This window comes from Bos taurus, chromosome 24 (genome assembly GCF_002263795.3).
Source record: "Bos taurus isolate L1 Dominette 01449 registration number 42190680 breed Hereford chromosome 24, ARS-UCD2.0, whole genome shotgun sequence".
Lineage (NCBI taxonomy): Eukaryota > Metazoa > Chordata > Mammalia > Artiodactyla > Bovidae > Bos > Bos taurus.
In genome coordinates, this window is record NC_037351.1 from 489,515 (window position 1) to 508,581 (window position 19,067).

At 51.1% G+C, this 19,067-nt stretch overlaps 2 protein-coding genes across 7 annotated transcripts in view; both read right to left on the bottom strand.

Moving 5' to 3' along the window:
* Window positions 1-700: 700 nt before the first annotated feature.
* RBFA (ribosome binding factor A) lies at window positions 701-15,097 on the bottom strand. 3 transcript variants are annotated; one of them, XM_059880796.1, is made up of 7 exons: window positions 14,945-15,097; window positions 12,606-12,648; window positions 10,387-10,455; window positions 9,690-9,802; window positions 6,898-6,982; window positions 4,510-4,583; window positions 701-3,389 (listed from the first exon to the last, which is right to left on the bottom strand). In XM_059880796.1, exons 1-7 carry the CDS (start codon window positions 15,067-15,069, stop codon window positions 3,128-3,130), a joined length of 771 nt encoding a protein of 256 aa, XP_059736779.1. In that variant the 5' UTR covers window positions 15,070-15,097; the 3' UTR covers window positions 701-3,127. The 3 variants fall into 3 exon arrangements, with proteins under 3 accessions (XP_059736779.1, XP_059736780.1, NP_001106721.1); XM_059880797.1 differs by having other exon boundaries at window positions 10,279-10,455; window positions 12,930-15,097; NM_001113250.1 differs by having other exon boundaries at window positions 2,363-3,389; window positions 10,279-10,455; window positions 14,945-15,090.
* A 1,801-nt stretch (window positions 15,098-16,898) lies between these two features.
* Window positions 16,899-19,067, bottom strand: part of LOC515578 (uncharacterized) — a 32,407-nt gene continuing 30,238 nt past the window's right edge. For 3 of the 4 annotated variants that reach the window (XM_005223930.5, XM_005223928.5, XM_005223929.5), the window contains one exon: window positions 17,711-17,925. In XM_005223930.5, the coding sequence (XP_005223987.1) occupies window positions 17,769-17,925 (157 nt within the window). In that variant the 3' untranslated portion in view covers window positions 17,711-17,768. Of the gene's footprint in view, window positions 17,926-19,067 lie in introns of all 4 variants that reach the window. The other variant, NM_001075719.2, reaches the window with a different exon arrangement.

Here is a 19,067-nt window from a genome sequence, read left to right on the forward strand (position 1 = left end):
CTGGATTTCACTTTTATTTGTAGTGTGTGTGGCTTTGGTGTTGGAGTTATACTGGCCTTCTAGAATAATTTGGTAAGTGTTCTCTCATTTTGGGGGGAGAATAGTTAGCATACTATTATGAGCTCTGTTACATGGACAGCCCTGCCAGGCTTTGACAGTTACGTCTAGAATTCAGGCAGGATTTCACAATGATTTTCCTCACTTCTCAGTGGTTCTTCCTCCACTTTTGCTTTTCTGGTCACTAAAACACCCACACCCCACTGCTGGTGGCTTTGTGACCAAGATTCACGTGTATCTGATGTAATCTGCTTTGAAGACCCAGTAGTTGAGCATGGGAGACAGATGGGGCCAGTGACTCCTCCCGAGCCTCCTTGGTCCCAATAACGTGTGACGCAGGCATCCAGCCCGCAAGCCAGTTTGCAAGTCGTGGGCCTGAGCAGAGACTGACATTAGGAGCTCAGCTTCTGGAAATGGAGACGCCAGTCTACACAACACGAACGCCAACACCACGCCAACCGTGATGACGTTTGGTTGCTCTTTATGCAGCTCCCAACCCACCCAGAACACACGTCACCTACAGGGGCCTCTCTCCACTGCACTTCACTGACTCATGTCTGCAGAACCCGCATCAAGTGCTTCTCCAAAGCCAGTGTATGGGCCGTCTGCAGAGTGGAGACAGAGGGGATTTTATGTTTGGGGCTGAGTGAAGAGACTTTATTGAACATTTCAGAGTTCCTTCCATACATATTCTTCGCAGAGCAGCTTACTTTAATAAGCTGGATCTAATAATGTCACAGTTCATGTTGAGAGGTGCTATGCATAAGTCAGTTTGAAAATGAAGACAATGGAGCAGGGACCTGCATTCTATAAAACTGGGGACCGATATGCAGAGCTAAATGAAACAGTGTAGGGTGCAAGTTTTTCCTTCAGCTACTGAAAACTCTGAGGCCTTCAAACACTGGTGAGACTACCTGCATTCACTTCAGAGGGTAAAGTGAGACACTGAACGGCTGACTCAGAGCTGCTGCTCACACAGCATATTCAGCGAAGCTCCTGGTTAGACAGAGCTGGTTTTCTAGGGAGGGAAGTGGAGCTGCTGCTGGGATGCTACTAGAGGAGAGCCCGTGGGCACCCAGAGCTGCCATCCCCAGGGAACGTGACAGCACCTCCCTTCTGCCCTCTGCACCTGGGGCACAGAATCAGTCCTGACACTATACACGGCTGTTCTAGGAGGGAAAACAGCAAGATTCCTCTCACCAAGACTCAGAGCTTCAAGAAGCAGGGCCCAGAGGCAGGAAGGCTACCAAGAGCCTTGCACTGAGACACTGCACTGAGTGTCAGTTGGGTGGGCTACAAAGGGAAGGGGTGTGTGTGCGCGTGCATGTGCCCTCACTCTGAGACACTGCACTGAGTGTCAGTTGGGTGGGCTACGAAGGGAAGGGGTGTGTGTGCGCATGCGTGTGCCCTCACTCTGAGACACTGCACTGAGTGTCAGTTGGGTGGGCTACGAAGGGAAGGGGTGTGTGTGCGCATGCGTGTGCTCTCACTCTGAGACACTGTGCTGTGTCTGTGTCTGAGTGTATGAGTCTGTATGAGAGTTGGGAGGACTACAAAGGGAAGGTGTAGAGGTGTGTGTGCATATGCACGTTCTCACACTGAGACACTGTGCTGAGTGTGTGTCTGAATGTGTGTGAGTGTGAAAGATGGGAGGACTACAAAGGGAAGGTGCCCTGAGGTCTAGGGAAGCTTGCTGCCATCCCGCTGGTCGTGGCCAGTTTGGGGCTGTCTCTGCTGCAGGGCAGGGCTTCCTCCCAACGGAAGCTACAGCAGAAGACACAGCTTTCCTTCAACACGAAGGCTACAGCAGCACCATGAACTTTCAGGTAGAACTGAGACGGCATTTCTCCAGCCTCCGACGGCACGTGTGTGAGCTCTGGTTCCAGCCTGGCAAGATGGGAGCACCAGAAACACCCTGGAGGCACCCACAGTCCTTCAAGGCAGGTGCTCCCACGTGCACCTCACCGCCCGTCAGCGCAGGGCCCGTGCACGTCCTCACACTGGCCAGTCCTCTCTCCGGACATCTCTGGTCTGGACAAGAGTCTGTGTGAGCACCCACCTTCCTAAGGAAACAACCACACAGGTACCCGCACCCCTCCAGGGCACCACACGCACCAGCCCACAGCCATGTGCCCAGAGCGGGTACCCACGTGGCTGGCTGGTGTCCCAGAACCCTTGCTGGCCCTCCAGTGGGGGCCGCATCCCTGCCGGGCACTGCCCCTCGTCCCAGGTGCAGACAGGGAACGGAGCATCCAGGCCATGCCACTGCTGCTGGGATACGGGCAACCTTCCCAAGAGATGTTATGAGAAGGGGGATCACACACCCTGAAAGCAGCGCTACAAACGTCTCTGCTGTATCTCAACAGGAACCCTTCTCCGATCGTCTGAACTGGGTTGGTAGCACTTCCAGTACTTCAAGGCTGACACCTGGTGAGTCAAGACGCCCCAAGTTTAGGACACTTTCTCTGCGTCAGACTCAGATGGTTATTTCCTAACGAGGCTCATCTAACACACGCACTCTCTTTGGAAGTCACAGCACAGAATCTCACACTCAGAACAACTCATCAGCAACTCAGGGCCAGGACTGACATCTCCATCAAAAGGCACTAATGTGACGCTAACCCGACTGCGGAGAGGACAGCCGTTTACAGTAGGAGGCGAACGAAGCAGGCAAAGCAGTGCCTCTGTGAACAGAGGCCACCGGTGCCTCCCAGGACTCAAGTGTCCACGAGTCTGCACGTCCAGGAAGACCAGGGGAGCACGGCAGCCACGGATCTGGGGGCTGTGGAGAGACCAGTGCGTGAGCAAACGTGCACACGTGGATCCCAAATAAGGAGGCCTGACCGCTTGCCATCCACCAAGAGGGTTTTACACCCTTCCCACAGGCCTCCTCTGCAACACCGTACAAGGGGTGCAGATGGCATCGGCAGTGCGCATGTGCCCGGAGCCGGTCACGATCCACTGCCTTCTGGTCCTTTCTCTCCACCTCAGTTCCTGCTCTGCTTCTCGGAGCCCCACTCGTACCCTGGGGCGCGCTCCTCAGGAGGCCCCTTGATTGTCCAGGGGCTTGTCACTCCCCACCCTGCAGATAGTTCTTGGGAGAGAGGTCATCGTCCACGTGGGGCTTGGCCTTCCTCCTCCTCATCTGCTTCCTCAGGTCAGCCACGTGCTCTGGCCACAGGGGGCTGGCGCTCCCATGCCCTTGCTCTCTCCTCCTCTTGTACTCCAGGATCTGCTTGTTGAGTGCCTCATGGTCAATCCCACACAGGTTCAAGTGTGCTGCAGGGCCCAGGGTATCACTTGGCGAAGCCGCGTCCAGGGCCTCGGGGTCACTGGGGGAGAAGGGGAGTTGTCACACCAGGCACAAATACCACATGGCATACAAATACTCCATCAGCCCCTGCCCACACACCGCGCTGCCACGTCTGCAGTGGAGCTGTGGAGCCAGCACAAAGCAGGCTTTGGTCCAGCGGCCTCCAGTCCAGCACTTCTTGACCAGCACTCCCGGAGCCTGTATGTGGCTCAGGCCACCAAGCTCCTGAGGCAGACATTCTGGGCTGACATCAAGTGTATTTTCATTGCTTCCCCACTTAAACATGGCTAGTGCACTAGGCTAGTTAAACAGAATCATGGGGAGCTGGTCTTTAGTTACCTGATGAACCAAAAGAGAAGACAAGTCCATTCTGAGGGCAAAACCAGAGCAATCCTCTCAAAACCCCAATCTGGCCACAGCACGCCCCTCACTCTCAGACCTGGAAGGGCTCCAAACCCACAGGCACTCCACCTGCCTCGCCCAGGTCTGCTCCTCACTGAGCTGGAACTGGGGACTCACTGCCACTCAGGGCTTCTGCCCTAGCTCAGGGGTCTAAGTGTTGCCCCCCCAACCCCTGGCAGGCTGGCTCCTGTAGGCCCTGGCCCCTGAGGCCCTGACAGTGCCCAAGTGATGCTCACATAGATGATCTAAGGACACAGGCTAGACACCAGGTGGAGCTGTTCCACCTGGAATCCTCACGTCACCTTCTCAGAGGCCTACCCTGATGTTCACTGCTTCCTAGCAAAACGCAGGCTCCAAAGACACTGCCATTCGTTCACAGCATTCCCTAAGCGTTAGAACAGGCCTACTGGGAGCAGGCACTCGACATAAATGCACGAGGGAACAGAGAGGATGAGCTGCAACCACTAGCACTCAGAGTCCAGGCCCCAGCACTTCCAGTGGGCCCGGAGGCCCTCCTGACAGTCTCCCTGAGTTGCTGGGTAATGGGCCAGGCTGCCACTGTGGCCTGCCATGGGCCAACCCTGGGTTGGGCCTCAGGCCAAGACCCTAAGGCATAAACCAGGGCCCACCCCCCTACACTGGGCTGGGGGTGGGCAGCACTATACAGCAGTTGTGGAACCCAGTACATCCATAGCTGTGTGTGCCCACATCAGAAACACACGTCCACATGTTACCACCTGAAGTCACTTTGCACAAAGTCTTCTTTTTCACCCCGGGGTCCAAAATCAGCAATTGCCAGCAGCCGATCAACCTGAAACAGAACAGACAGTGGGTTACTGGAGAACTGTGCTTCTCCACTGCCTGCGGAGCGGGGCGCCCACGGACTGCAAGTGTCAGGCTGCCCAGAGCCACGGCCACCTCAGGGCCCGGCTGCGTGACAGGGCTCCCTCCCTGATGTTGCCCATGCCCACGATCTTAGTTACACTTGTTCTGATAATGAACCGAGTCTTCTCAAAAGACTGTACTTAAAGCGTGTAAATGTTAGTCAAATTTACAAAGGAACCAGTTAAATATTAGTTGAATTCCTGACACTTACTGGTTTCTAATGAGGTTCTGTAAAATGCTTCAATTTTGCCACAGAATTTGCCTGAGGGAAAGAAGCCCCCAGCGTGGCTATGTGGGAGTCACAAAGCCCAGCATTTGACTCCAGCTCTGTGGGGTGGGAGGGGCGAAGGCTGGAGATGTACTCTGCTGCTCAGCAGGGCCCAGCGAGGCCCCCCACCTTCGCCTGCCTGCTCTGATGCTGCCAGATGCTCCCACCCAGGCTGGGCACTGAGGCCTGACCTCCCACCTCAGTGCAAGCCCAGCCAGCCGGACCCACAACCAGGTCCCGACATCCACATGAAGTCATCACCAACAAGTGACGCTGTTAAAACCACAAGGTGAGAAGAGGCAGAACCAGACACGAGTCAGTCCACAGAAAACCCAGGAACAGGATGATATTACATAGAGGACAAACGGGCCTCCTCGAGTTAAAACTGGGAGTTAACTCACATTCCTGATGGCCAATGTGCTGAGCACCTGAGTGTGCACACTGGTACTACCACCAGCAATTAGCACCCCTGAGTGTGAGCACTGGCAGGACCATCATTAGCTTTTAGGTAATCAGCAAAGTGGGGCTTCCTTGGTGGCTCAGTGGTAAAGAATCACCTGCAATGCAGGAGACACCGAGTGGATCCCTGGGTTGGGAAGATCCCCTGGAGGAGAGCATGGCAACCCACTCCAGTGTTCTTGCCTGGAGAATCCCATGGAGAGCACCCCTGAGAGTTAGCACTGGTAGGACCACTGGTGCTGAGCACCCCTGAGTGTGAGCACTGGCAGAACCACCAGTGCTGGGCACCCCTGAGTGTGAGCACTGGCAGTACCAGTAGTTTTGCTGAACTACCTAGGTTTCAGTTTGGACACAGCTGATTACTCAGCCTCTTTCAAACATCCAGACCTGTGACCTGAAGACTGCATTCTATCCTGAGAACGCAAAGTAAGCTGTTCAAACTGGAGCAGTAGCAACTACTTGCGACTTTTGTTGCAACCAATATTAGACAGACAGAAGACTCCAAGTTTCATCCAGAACTAATTTCAAATTTCTGTGCCTATCCAAGCTGCTTACCAATGGATGATTTTAAATCTTAAAAATGTACAGAGTCTGAAAAACTCTGCTCTGACTTAGCCAGGGGAAGCAGTGACCATGCCCTTGACGATCACCTACCCAAATCAGAAACCCACTCTGGTCCAGCCTTTACTCCTAACTACAGTGAGACAGAGTGCGGGACAATGCGGCCAGCCATGGCCTGACCTTCCCTTGGTGGGTCCATGTGCAGGACCCACCATCACCATATGGCTCGTGTCCGACCCTTTAGCACTTCCCTTGGGCGCGTGTGGTAGGACAGACAGGCCTGAAGTGCACAAAGGCCCCCCTAGAGACACACAAGCATACAGGTGGGAGCATATACCCTCCCCTCCAGTGACTTTTCTGAAAATGAACCCACATAGCCAGGGAGCACCTTGCAGCCATGAAATGTTCCTCCACAGAGAGTGGGACGAGTAACAGTTCAGTGAGAACAGGGAGCCCACCCTCCGGGACAGGCTGGGCTCCCGCAGCCCTGCACGGGGACTCCTGCTGGGGTCTGCACACCACAGCCCAAACCCCACCTGGGCTGACAAGTGGCTCTGCACCTTCACTCCTGCTCCCCTTCTAGCGAGGAAACCACACACCCACGAGGCTATTATCCAAATAGTGTTTCCAGTATAGGTTGTATGATGAATAATGAGAGACAACATGTACAACTGGGTCTTTTTTCCTGTGGACCTACGCACTACCTAGTCTCACAGTGAACACGCCGCCGAATCCTCCTGCAGTGCTGCTGGCTTCCTCAGTGAACCTGTGAAGGTGTAAGACACCTTAATGACCAAGGAACTACCACCAGATGAAAAATGCATGTATGTTAACAGGTTTTTAACCTTTAAAACCTGTACTTAAAGCAAGGAAAACAACTAGGAAACAATGCGTAAAGCCTTACGCATACAGAAGTTGACACAGTAAAGAGGCAATTATGCCAAAGCCTTACCTCCATCACAGCTGCGTATTTTTTGTCCTGAACAAACACTATGGGAGGCACGTTCCTCAGGGTCTGCTGCGACATCAGAAGATGCCTGGAGAGAAAATAAGGTTGGAGCAGTTGAGGTGACATCTGGTGGAGGGGTGCCAGAAACAGATATGTCATCTCACAAAGAGGTGAGACCTGAGTTTTGTTCATCACAGTATTCAAAGATGAAAAGTCTTCCTTAGCCAATGGCCACGTCTCAACAGGGGTATAAAATGCATCATCACAACTGTTTTTAATTCTCTAAATGCAACTTTTGAGATCAAGTCTGACGTGAACTTGGAATGGCCTTCTGGGCATCACCGCCAGCGTCCCGTCCCTCCATTCATGGGCACCAGCAGCAGCGCCACAGAAGGGTGGCCGCCAGCCCACCACCACCAGACGCCAGACACAGAAAACACTCTGGGACACGCAGGCACAGCTGCTCAGCGACAGAGCTGGTACAGTCACGCGGAGACCTTCACACTAAAGCCTGGCGATCCAAAGAGGTGGGAAACGTTCTGTTCAACTGACTTTTCTGATTGCTGCTGCTGCTTAGGCGCTTCAGTCGTGTCCGACTCTGTGCGACCCCATGGACTGTAGCCCACCAGGCTCCTGTGTCCATGGGATTCTCCAGGCAAGAACACTGGAGTGGGTTGCCATGCCCTCCTCCAGGGGATCTTCCCGACTCAGGGATCGACCCCGTGTCTCCTGCATTGCAGGTGATTCTTTACCACTGAGCCACCAGGGAAGCCCCACTTTTCTGATTACCTAAAAGCTAATCAGAAAACGATGCTGTTATCTCAACACTTGTTGGAAATCTCTTGTTTTCTTCTTTCTGTGAAATGTAAAAACTGAGAGTAACTGACCACTCTTTGATGATGTCCGGCTTCAGAGACCATGGCACTGTGAGGGATGCACAGTGGCTGAAGCAAGCACACAGGAGAACACCAGACCCGCAGGACCCTGCTCTCAGCATCTACCCCCTCATCTTCTAAAAAGGAAGCATGGGGCTTCCCTGGGGTCCAGGGGTCAAGAACCCGGGGACGCAGGTTCAATCCCTGGTCCAGGAAGAGCCCACACCCCATGGGGCAACTGAGCCCCAACTACGGAGCCTGTGCTCCGGAGCCCGTGCTCTGCGACGAGAGAGTCGGCCCCACTCCCCACGACTGCAGAAAGCCAGTGTGCAGCATCGAAGACCCAGAGCAGCCAAAAATAAATAAAAACTTTAAGAAGCAAAATGAAAGTACAGTGGAGGCAGGAGGCCTAGGGAGAAAGGAGAGAAGAAGGGAGGAGAAAGCCCAGTTCTGAGGTTTTCCACGTTTTAAAGACTGAGGAGAAAACTGAGTAACTTTTTTCCTACCACCCAGCTCAATGGTTCTCACAATTTTTGGTCTCAGAACCCCCTTTATACTCTTAACAATTACTGAGGACACCAAAGACCTTTTGTTCATGTGGGTTACATAAATCAATACTAAACACATTAGAAAGTGAAGCTGAAAAATGTAAAAATATGTCTTCACTAATTCATTTAAAGTAACAGCTGTATTTTAAATGCGGTTAAGAAAAGTGACACTGCTTGCCTGGCTCCAGATTTCTTTAAAACCCAGCGTAATGCAAGTCAGCTAGATCCTCACCTCTGTATCTGCATTCAATCTGTCCTACTATTTTGCTTAAAAAAGAAGAGGGAAATTTAAGCTCACGGATCAGAAACTGAAAAAGGAAGAGTATGTGAACAGCCCTTCAGAAAGGTGTCGACGTTCTCTGATGCTACACAGAATCTCAACAAAAGTAGTTTATTTAAGGCTGCAATATGGAATCTGAAACCAGATGGATGGACAGGTCACTCTCTGTACATTAAAATCCTGTGATCCTCCTGCCCTCTGAATTGACCTTTCCCCATTGGTGATTTTGTAACATCATACATTGGTATATTTCCAAAAATACTGATTTACCAAGTTACACAGATTTTCAGAATGATGATGCACTTTAGAATATATCGTCTCCAATCTCATCAAAAGGGTCTTATGAACTGCAAAGCTGTCAAACTCACGGATGTGGGTACAGGCTTTCTAAAATTCTCATTTTCACTGAAAGCTTGCATTTTATCACTGGTCAAACATGGTCAGTTGTTTTCTTGAAGTGACAGGTTTACTTTACTCACTTTGGAGAAAATGTCTATCAAATACCTACATCTTAATAACCATAGTTGGTTCACTTGTTCTTCCAAGTGAAAAATGTGTATTCCAGGTCACAATCAGCAACCACAATATTTTTCCAAGACAACCACCAGGGCTTCATCCACACTTTCCACCACAGACACCAAAAAGATGTGCCCAAGGGTAGATTTAATAAAGGGAGTAACTTCTGCTTATTCACCAAGGCTGCCATCTCAGGGGTCGCACAGAGTCGGACACGACTGAAGCGACTTAGCAGCAGCAGCAGCATTCTTAATGAAGCTGGCAGTTTATTACCGTGAGTACATGCTGACGCCACAGTGACGACCAGGACATCCTCAGGGCAAACGTCCACACAGCAAGAAAGAAAAACCACACCTCACCATGAAAACAGCTCTAAACTCATGAACGTCCTCCCACAAAGGACCTCAGGGGTCCCTGGGGAACCAGGACGCACTTAGAGAACCACTGACCTGGCCCGTGGCTTATATGAAGATGTGAATTCTGCTCTGAAATTCAAGAAAACACTTACAAAATTTTCCTTAAAAGCAAAAGTGGTGAACACACCGGCCGGCAGGCAGGGTCAGGCAGAAGGCTCACCTCATGTGCGCAGCGCTCCTCCGCAGGACGGCCTCTGTGTGTGCGTTCTGAGCTTCGGAGAGGGTCGCCCTCCAGAAGACACGGCAGGCAGAGAAATCTGAAGTCAGAGAGACCTGAGCCCCCGACCCCCGCCCCAGATCACTGTCAGTTCACCTGGGCTCTCGTGGACAGAGGGTGTCAGGAGATAGGCACTAACCCAGGGGCAGTCCTGGCTTCGCCCCCAGCACCAGCACCAGTGCCAGGGCCCCAGGCCCTCGCCACCCCCATGCCCTGACCTGACTCCAGCCCCTGCCCCACCCCAGAAATGCCTCAGTGCCCTCTGCCTTCCCTGGGTGAACCCACTCCACCTTGAGGGTGAAGATGGCAGGAGCCAGCTCCCCGTCCTTACCCTGAGAGGAAGGCACACGGGCCACCACTCACCTGACCCAGGTCTTCCTCTGATGGCCCGCCTCACCCCAGGCAGAACGCCAGGCACTATCTGTGCCTGTCCCCCACGTCTTCCTCCCGACACCTCAAGGCACACACCGAGCCTCCCTCCTGCCTCTCCCAAGCGCGAGGCGCCTGATGGGGTGCGAGGTCCCATGGTTACCTTGCAGAGCTCCACGTTCAAGTCGCACAACTCCTGGCTCACTTCAGGGGTGCACAGCAAGTCTGTGAGCGCTTTATAGAGGAGACCGTTCAGGGCCCTCAGGCGTACCTGGTCTTCCTTCCGGGTTCTCCGAGAGGTGCTCTTCGTCAGGAACTCCAACTGGGATGACTTGTGGGTCTCCATCAAGAAGAAAGGCCAACATTACACAAAGGCCAACATGACACCTACATGCGAACCTTACTGACAACAAGGGTCACCCTCAGTCTCCTTGGCTTTCATGAGGATATACTCATTTTACAGACCTGGACCCATCTAGATTTTACCTAGCATCCCTTCAAAATTAAAAGTATGGCCAAGTACATATATTTTTCAAAAAAAATCTTAGTGAAATGTAATCCACATACCATAAAATTCTCCTTCTTAAAAAGTACAATTCAGTGGTTTCCAGTATCAGTTCAGTGCTCAGTTGTGTCCGACTCTGCAACCCCCATGGACTGCAGCATGCCAAGCTTCCCTGTCCACTACCAACTCCTCAAGCTTACTCAAACATCGAGTCAGTGATGCCATCCAACCACCTCATCCTCTCGTCCCCTTTTCCTCCTGCCTTCAGTCTTTCCGAGGATCAGGATCTTTTCCAATGAGTCAGTTCTTCACATCACGTGGCTAAAGTACTGGAGCATCAGCTTCAGTCCTTTCAATTAATACTTAGGACTGATTTCCTTTAGGATGGACTGGTTTAATCTCCTTGCAGTCCAAGGGACTCAAGAGTCTTCTCCAACACCACAGTTCAAAAGCATCAATTCTTTGCCCCTCAGCTATCTTTATAGTCCAACTCTCACATCCATACACGACTACGGGAAAAACCATAGCTTTGACTAGACCAACCTTTGTTGGCAAAGTAATGTCTATGCTTTTTAATATGCTATCTAGGTTTGTCATAGCTTTTCTTCCAAGGAGTAAGTGTCTTTTAATTTCATGGCTGCAGTCACCATCTGCAGTGATTTTGGAGCCCAAGAAAATAAAGTCTGCCACTGTTTCCTTTGTTTCCCCATCTATTTGCCATGAAGTGATGGAACCAGCTGCCGTGATCTTTTTTTGAATGTTGAGCTTTAAGCCAGCTTTTTCACTCTCTTCTTTCACTTTCATCAAGAGGCTCTTTAGTTCCTCTTTGCTTTCTGCCATAAGGGTGGTGTCATCTGCATATCTGAGGTTATTGATATTTCTCCTAGAAATCTTGATTCCAGCTTGTGCTTCATCCAGCCTGGCATTTCACACGATGTACTCTGCATATAAGGTAAATAAGCAAGATGACAAAATACAGCCTTGATGTACTCCTTTCCCAATTTGGAACGAGTTTGTTATTCCATGTCCGGTTCTAACTGGTGCTTCTTGATGTGCATGCAGATTTCTCAGGAGGCAGGTAAGGTGGTCCCATCTCTTTAAGAATTTTTCAGTTTGTTGTGATCCACACAGCCTAAGGCTTTAGTGTACTCAGTGAATGTGAATGTGAGCGTGAAGTCGCTCAGTCGTGTCCAACTCTTTGCGACCCCATGGACTGTAGCCTACCAGGCTCCTGTGTCCATGGGATTTTCCAGGCAATAGTACTGGAGTGGATTGCCATTTCCTTCTCCAAGGGATCTTCCCAACCCAGGGATCGAACCCAGGTATCCCGCATCGTAGACAGACGCTTTACCATCTGAGCCACCAGGGGTTTTTAGTATACAGAGTGTATTTTTTTCTAAAAGGAACCATTCATTACATACACTTCCATGATACACATACAATGTATTTCAGAGATACTGCAGGTTCCTTCCAGACTATTACAATAAAGCAGATATCACAATACAGTGAGTCACACAAATTCTATGGATTCCTGATGCATATAAGTTATGTCTGCACTACAGTGTAGTCTATTAAGTGTGCAGTAACAGTATATCTAAAGACAACATACATGCCTTAACCGAAAACACTTTATTGCTAAAACACGCTGACACTGACTTGCCAAAGCAGGGCTACTACAGACCTCAATCCCTAAAAATCACAGTATGTGGGAAACACAACACAAGGAGTGCTTGCATACCTATACATATCTGTGTTACACACACACAACCTGAACGGACGTCACCATGTTAGAATCTGATAACAGATACGACATTCTGGAAAACTGTGGTGTCATTTTTTTAAAGGTCAAATCCCCACGTTAGCAGTGTATGCAGGCTCACCCCTCCAGTACTGATGCGGACAGACCACAGGCTGGAGTGCTGCCCAGGGCAGGGCCTCCTGCCCTCCGAGATCCCAAAGTGCTTGTCACTGCTCCTCCTACTTACCAAGTGAGAGCCCAAGGAAGGACCTTCATACCAGAACTTCTTCCTGTGGGAGAAAGTGAGAACTCTGCTGGATACAATGGCAAATTGGGTAAGAAACAGTTACAAATGCTAACCGCAGGTTATGATATCATAGCTGTTTCTAAAGGGCTAAGCCTGAACATACAGATTAAGTTCCTGAGGTTCTAAAAGATTTAGTTATCCACCTGACAGCAGCATGGGTTTTCGGGGAGAGACAGGAGGCAGTTTTAATTCAGCTCAAGGTTTTACCTAAAGTCTGCTTCTAGTCCCAAAGATGGAGAAAGGGGATCTTAAAAACACACCTACCACATGCATGACAGCACTGTCCTACTCAACAAAGCTGCTGCCTGGGATCTGGTTAACAACTGACACGGTCACACATCAACAGCTAGGTCAGCAGAAGGCAGATGGGAGAGCCAGGCTCCTGACTGCTGCAGACAATCAAGGGAGGGGGGTGAGGACCATCCGGGCACCAGCAGATAAGAGATGGAGGTCAGCAGGAACTCAAGTTCCACTTTTTACAGCTACAGGTGGTGACATGGAGAAACATTTATAGATAAGCATATACCCTTGGCTTAACCTGAACATGTATTGTTTTCACTTTGTCAGCTGAAAGGGTATAAAAGACAAATACCCCAGGAGCAATGACATACTCAGCTCCAGATCATGGTTCTGATGCCAGTGTCCAGTGAAGGAACCAGACAGAGCTCCTCGGAGCAAGTGGCTGGTTCTAGCACTGAGGCATTCTGTAGCGCCATAAAGTGAAGAAGAGCTAATAAATTTCTTTAAATGTAAAAACTTCTTCAAGGGTTTCCCTGGTGGTCTACTGGTTAAGAAGCCGCCTGCCAACACAAGGGACACGTGTTTGATCCCTGATCCTGGAAGATCCCACATGCCACAAAGCAACTAAGCTACTGAGCCCACACGTCCTAGAGCCTGCAATGAGAATCTGCTCACCACAGCTAGAGAGTAGCCCCCTCTCCCCACAGCTAGAGAAAGCCTGCAGGCAGCAACAAAGACCCAGTACAACCAATAAATAAATAAAATAAAAACTACTTCAAAACCCCTAACAATGAGGCATGTCAAAGGAACATAGGAGCCACCTGAAGAGCTACCAATGGTCCAAAGCTGGAGCAACTGGAGCAAAAGTAAGTAGTAATGGGTTCTAACCTATGGGTGCATACTGACAGGAATTAAGAAATGGAGAAAAAGAGACACATGTTCTATCAAGAGTCTCAATAATTCATGAACCTAACTCACACTACTCCTTAGGTGTGAGCGGCATACAGTGACTTCCCCGAAAAGATGACTGTATGGAATCAGAGCGGGGGAGGTAACTTTACAGTGGATAAACCTGACAGACACAAAGGACCCCAGTCAGTGATCAAGACCAACATCAACAGGGATAAACCATGTTGATACCATGTATGTGTTCATATGGTGTGATGATGTGATGAAAACGTCACTTCACATGTATCGTCTTCCCCCCAAACCAAAACCCCAGTATAATCAAGAGAAAAACATCACACCAGGACCAACAGAGAGGCATTCTACAAATATCTAACCAGTGCTCCTCAAACTGTGGAGGTCATCAAGCACCAACAGTTGGAGAGGTATGGTAAGTAACCTGCTGCTGCTGCTTAGTCGCTTCAGTCATGTCCGACCCTGTGCGACCCCCGAGACGGCAGCCCACCAGGCTCCCCCGTCCCTGGGACTCTCCAGGCAAGAACACTGGAGTGGGCTGCCATTTCCTTCTCCAATGCATGAAAGTGGAAAGTGAAAGTGAAGTCGCTCAGTCGTGTCCGACTCTTAGCGACCCCATGGACTGCCGCCTACCAGGCTCCTCCGTCCATGGGACTTTCCAGGCAAGAGTACTGGAGTGGGGTGCCATTGCCTTCTCCAACTTACCATACCTAATATCATGTAAATGCTACCAAAACAGTTGCCAGCAAGGAAAGCTCAGGTTGTGTTTTTTAAAACTTCGTGGAATTTCTTCTGAATATTTTCAATCCAAGGTTGGTTGAATCCGGGGATTTGGAACCTCGGACCCACGGTGGAATGTAAACATCACTTTGCTTTAAAAGTTCACTTTCCTTATAGCAGACTTAAAATCATCACAACTGTATGAAAGTACAGAAAAAAGGCAGGGAGGAAAAACCGCAAACGGTAGCTGTGACGGGTGGGCTTTCACACGCGGAGACTGCGCTCAGACTTGGCTGCGCGCTCGGGCGCCAGCTAGCGCCCAGGCGGAGCCCTCACCCTTGAGGACCCCAACGCCGGGCCACCGCCCCAACAACCTCCACCCCACTCGGGAACATTACTTGGTTTTCGAAGCAAATTTCTTGAGCAGGTTCTTGCCACAGGACACAGGCGAGCTGTGCAGACCTCGGGCACCGCTCAGGAGCCCCAAGTGGAGCCCCGGCCGCCCCCTGAGAGCGGCCCACATGTTTGCTCAGCGACTGCGGACAAATGGCGACGCAAGGCAGGGCGACGGTGACGAGGAGACGTGGGGAGGGGCAAAGACAGACTGGGCGACCTTTGCGGGGAGAGGTGGGCAGGAAGACAAACGCGGCGGGGCTGAGACCAAGGCGTGGGCGGGGCAACGTTACCAAGGAGACGTAGAGCGGAGGGAAGCGGGGCGGGGCGACGTGTGGGGCAGGGCTACGCTTGCGTGGCATAGGCAGGGTGACGTTACTAGGGAGACGTAAACCGGAGCGACGCTAAATGGTGCGGTGTGCGGGGTAGGATACTTTGACAGGGGCGTGGGTGTGGGCGGGGTAACGTTGCCAAGGAGACGGGGAGAGGAGCACTCGGGGCGGAGAAAAATGTAGGCGGGGCTATATTGACGAGGAGTCGGCGGGGCGTCGTTGCCAAGGAGGCGTGGGGCGGAGCGACACGGGACGGGGCGACGTGGGGACGGAACTACTTTAACGGCGCGTGGGCGGAACGTCGTTGCCAAGGAGACGCGGTGCAACGTGTGGGGCGGTGCTACGCTGACGTGTTTGGCATGGACGGGGTGACGTTGCCAAGGAGACACTCAGGCGAGCGACGCGGGGCAGGGCGACATGTGGGATGGGATACGTTGACAGACGTGTGTATGGGCGGGCAACATTACCAAGGAGACACTCTGGCGAGAGACGCTGGACGCAGTGACGTTAACTGTGACGTGTCGTGGAGCGAAATTGACGGGGAGACGTGGGGCGGGGCGAAGCGAGACGGGGCGATGTATAGGACGGGGCTATGTAGATAGCATATTCAAAAGCAGAGACATTACTTTGCCAACAAAGGTCCGTCTAGTCAAGGCTATGGTTTTTCCAGTAGTCAGGTATGGATGTGAGAGTTGGACTGTGAAGAAAGCTGAGCGCCGAAGAATTGATGCTTTTAAACTGTGGTGTTGGAGAAGACTCTTGAGAGTCCCTTGGACTGCAAGGAGATCCAACCAGTCCATTCTGAAGGAGATCAGCCCTGGGATTGCTTTGGAGGGAATGATGCTAAAGCTGAAACTTTGGCCACCTCATGCGAAGATCTGACTCATTGGAAAAGACTCTGATGCTGGGAGGGATTGGGGGCAGGAGGAGAAGGGATGAGATGGCTGGCTGGCATCACTGACTCGATGGACGTGAGTTTGAGTGAACTCGGGGAGTTGGTGATGGACAAGGAGGCCTGGGGTGCTGCAATTCATGGGGTCGCGAAGAATCGGACAAGACTGAGCGACTGAACTGAACTGATGTAGACTAGGGCGTGGCTGGCCGACGTTGCCAAGGAAGACGTGGAGCGTTGCCACTCAGGGCGGAGCGATGGCCTTGAGGCCTTGAGGCCTTGAGGCGACGTGAGGCTGGCAGACGCGTTAGGGGAACCGGTGAAGCGGCTCTGGGCCAAGTGCTGGGAATGCTGGGAGTCGCCGGGAGACTGTGGGCAGGGCGAAAGGGCGCGGCGGTGTCTCGGGATGAGTAGACGGGCCCTTAGGAGGCCGAGCGGAAGCATGTGCCGGGAGGGGCGGGACTGCGAGTGAGCAGGGGTGTGTGGACACGAGTCAGCGGAGTGGGTCGGGCCGGGACTGATAGGGGACCGTGCACCGTAGGCTGGGCGGGGCGCCCGTGGGTGGGGCCAGATATCAAGGTGCGGAGCGGAGCGCCACGACGCAACCTGAGGAGCGGGGCGGGACTTCAGGATGTGCTGGTTGAGGGCGAGCCACGGAGCCGCCGCTCTTCCAACGAGTGCCGCGTTAGCTGGGCTTTGCTGCTGGAGAAGCGCGCAAAACACCCGGAGGAGGAGACTGCAGAGCAAGGAATACTTTATGCACGCGCACGGAGCTAACAGAGATGGGGGCGTTGCAACTCCCTTGCTACAGAACATCAAATGTGGAGCAGGGAAGTAAGGTCCGTCCTCACTCGGTGGTTTAAATGAAAAGCCGGCGTCCTGGAGCAGAGCTCCCGCTGCTGGCACAACTAGGAAGGATCAAGTTCCTTCCTCTCTATGCTAATTCGTTTGCTCACTTCCGTGACACCTGCTCGACAGTCCATGTGGAGGAGAAAAACAGCTTCCAAACTGCTGCAGAAAGGAGGCATCCTCACCCCAGACCCCTCTTCAAGGTCACCCCTGGTAATTCCGCTCTAGGCACTCTCTTCCCACTCCTTTGCTCCCGCTCAGCACAGACTTCCTGGCACTGCTTGGTTTTCTCCCCCACTAGTAAGTAAACCCTTGAGTGGGAACTTGGCACATAGAAGGTGCCCAATTATCCTTTTTTTTAAATGATTAAAGCAATAGTGATTAGACTGTCAGGGAAGACTATGTAATCCAATCAATTTACCAGAATTTATCAAGATTGAAAGCAGCACAACTCACGGGGAAACCCATAGACCGAGTGCAGACTTTTGGACTGTGGACAAGTAATTACCTGTGCTCAGTTTCATCATGAATGGTAACAGAACTTCCCTCTTACAGCTGCCTTGAGGATGAGGTGGGCATGTGAGGAAAGCATTTAGCAAACTTTGAACAGGTGATAAGTATTATGACTAGTCCTTAAGTGTTTCATCTAAGTATTAATGCAGTCTATATAATGGACTCAAATATAAAGTATACAAAAGTGTTTCTTTCCCATTTAATCTGCTGTTTCCATCCCACTGAACTCTTAACTCACATAAATCATTTAAGCAGCACTTCGTTAGGAATAGGAAGGCCACTGAGAGAAGCCAGGATGCTTTCAACCAAATTTTCCATCATCTGTCGTCTTGCTTGATGAGTTGCACTTCCAATGTGAGGTGTCAGAATGACGTTCTTCAACTCCAATAAAGGATGATCTCTGAAATACAGATTAATGGAGGAAAACAGAGTCATTTGGTTTCTTTAACTTCATATTCTGGTCTCACATCCCCACTCTGAGATGAGGAAGGCTGTGGGAGGCCTCATGGTGTACTGAGATGATACCTAGATGTACTCTAGATGATCACCGCTCATCTAACCCTGGTTTGGGTAACCCAACGTTTCTGGATGTAAAGTAACATATCCTACGCCATTAGTTCACAACTGCAGAACATGCGTGATGGATTAAATGACTGTGACCCGCAAGATAAGAAAGGGCCTTGGGGAGACATGCTGATTCAGGCATGATGGGACAAGATGAGTGCACCTTTAATGGGAATGGCATTCAGAGGGGAAAGATTTCTTAACTAGGATTAGCAGGTTAGAGGGAGCTCTCTTCCAGGAAGAAGGCAAAGAATGGGAGACAGCCTGGAAAGATAAGGTTTTAGTGAACTGGGTCAGGCAGACTCAAGCATAATGATGGATAATATTAGAACTCAGGACTGGAAAAGTGCTGTCACCTAGCCCAACAGAGCCTCTTTATTTTAATACAGACAGAGGCCAAAGTAGCCACGTGGCAGTGATTCCAACCCCCGACCCCCCGACCCTGGCCCAATAGCTACTGAGGCTCAAGGGGCATGCCCTTGGGAATCTTAAGGACCCCCAAACCTATGGAAGTTCTCTACGGGCACCTGTAATTTATGCCAATGCAGTGCAACCACCCTCACCTCCAAGACTGATTGAAGTAAGTTGTATTGTGTGGTACAGTTAGCAGGGATAGGACTATTCTGAAAAACACTTGTCTTCCCCCTATGAAGCAGGTGGGCCCTACTGCACACAATGGAAAACAGTCTAGGTACAAGGGTGTGAGACAGGGTGACACTCTGTCCCAAATGACTTGGAACCCAACACCTGCCCATAAGAATATCTGAATGTATAGGCAAGAAACATTTGTGTTGAGAAGGCATAGCAAATATCTCTGCAATTGACTTATGTAATTAAACTGCATTGTACCATGAGTGTATAGCAATATGCTGTAACACTGGCACTGTTGACAAGATTAACTACCTCATGAAAGTAAGTCAGATGATAATACTGACATTGATGATCAATGGGAAATGACCGGCCTGAGGAATTACTGGA

What these genes read in the sequence shown, in the direction of transcription:
- RBFA (NM_001113250.1), bottom strand. Translation starts at nt 15,069, where the DNA reads ATGTGGGCCGCTCTCAGGGGGCGGCCGGGGCTCCACTTGGGGCTCCTG. An exon ending in AATACGCAGCTGTGATGGAG is followed by an intron (nt 4,584 to 6,897) that starts GTAAGGCTTTGG and finishes GTTCTGTTTCAG; the next exon opens with GTTGATCGGCTGCTGGCAAT. An exon ending in TTTGTGCAAAGTGACTTCAG is followed by an intron (nt 3,390 to 4,509) that starts GTGGTAACATGT and finishes CTTCTCCCCCAG; the next exon opens with TGACCCCGAGGCCCTGGACG.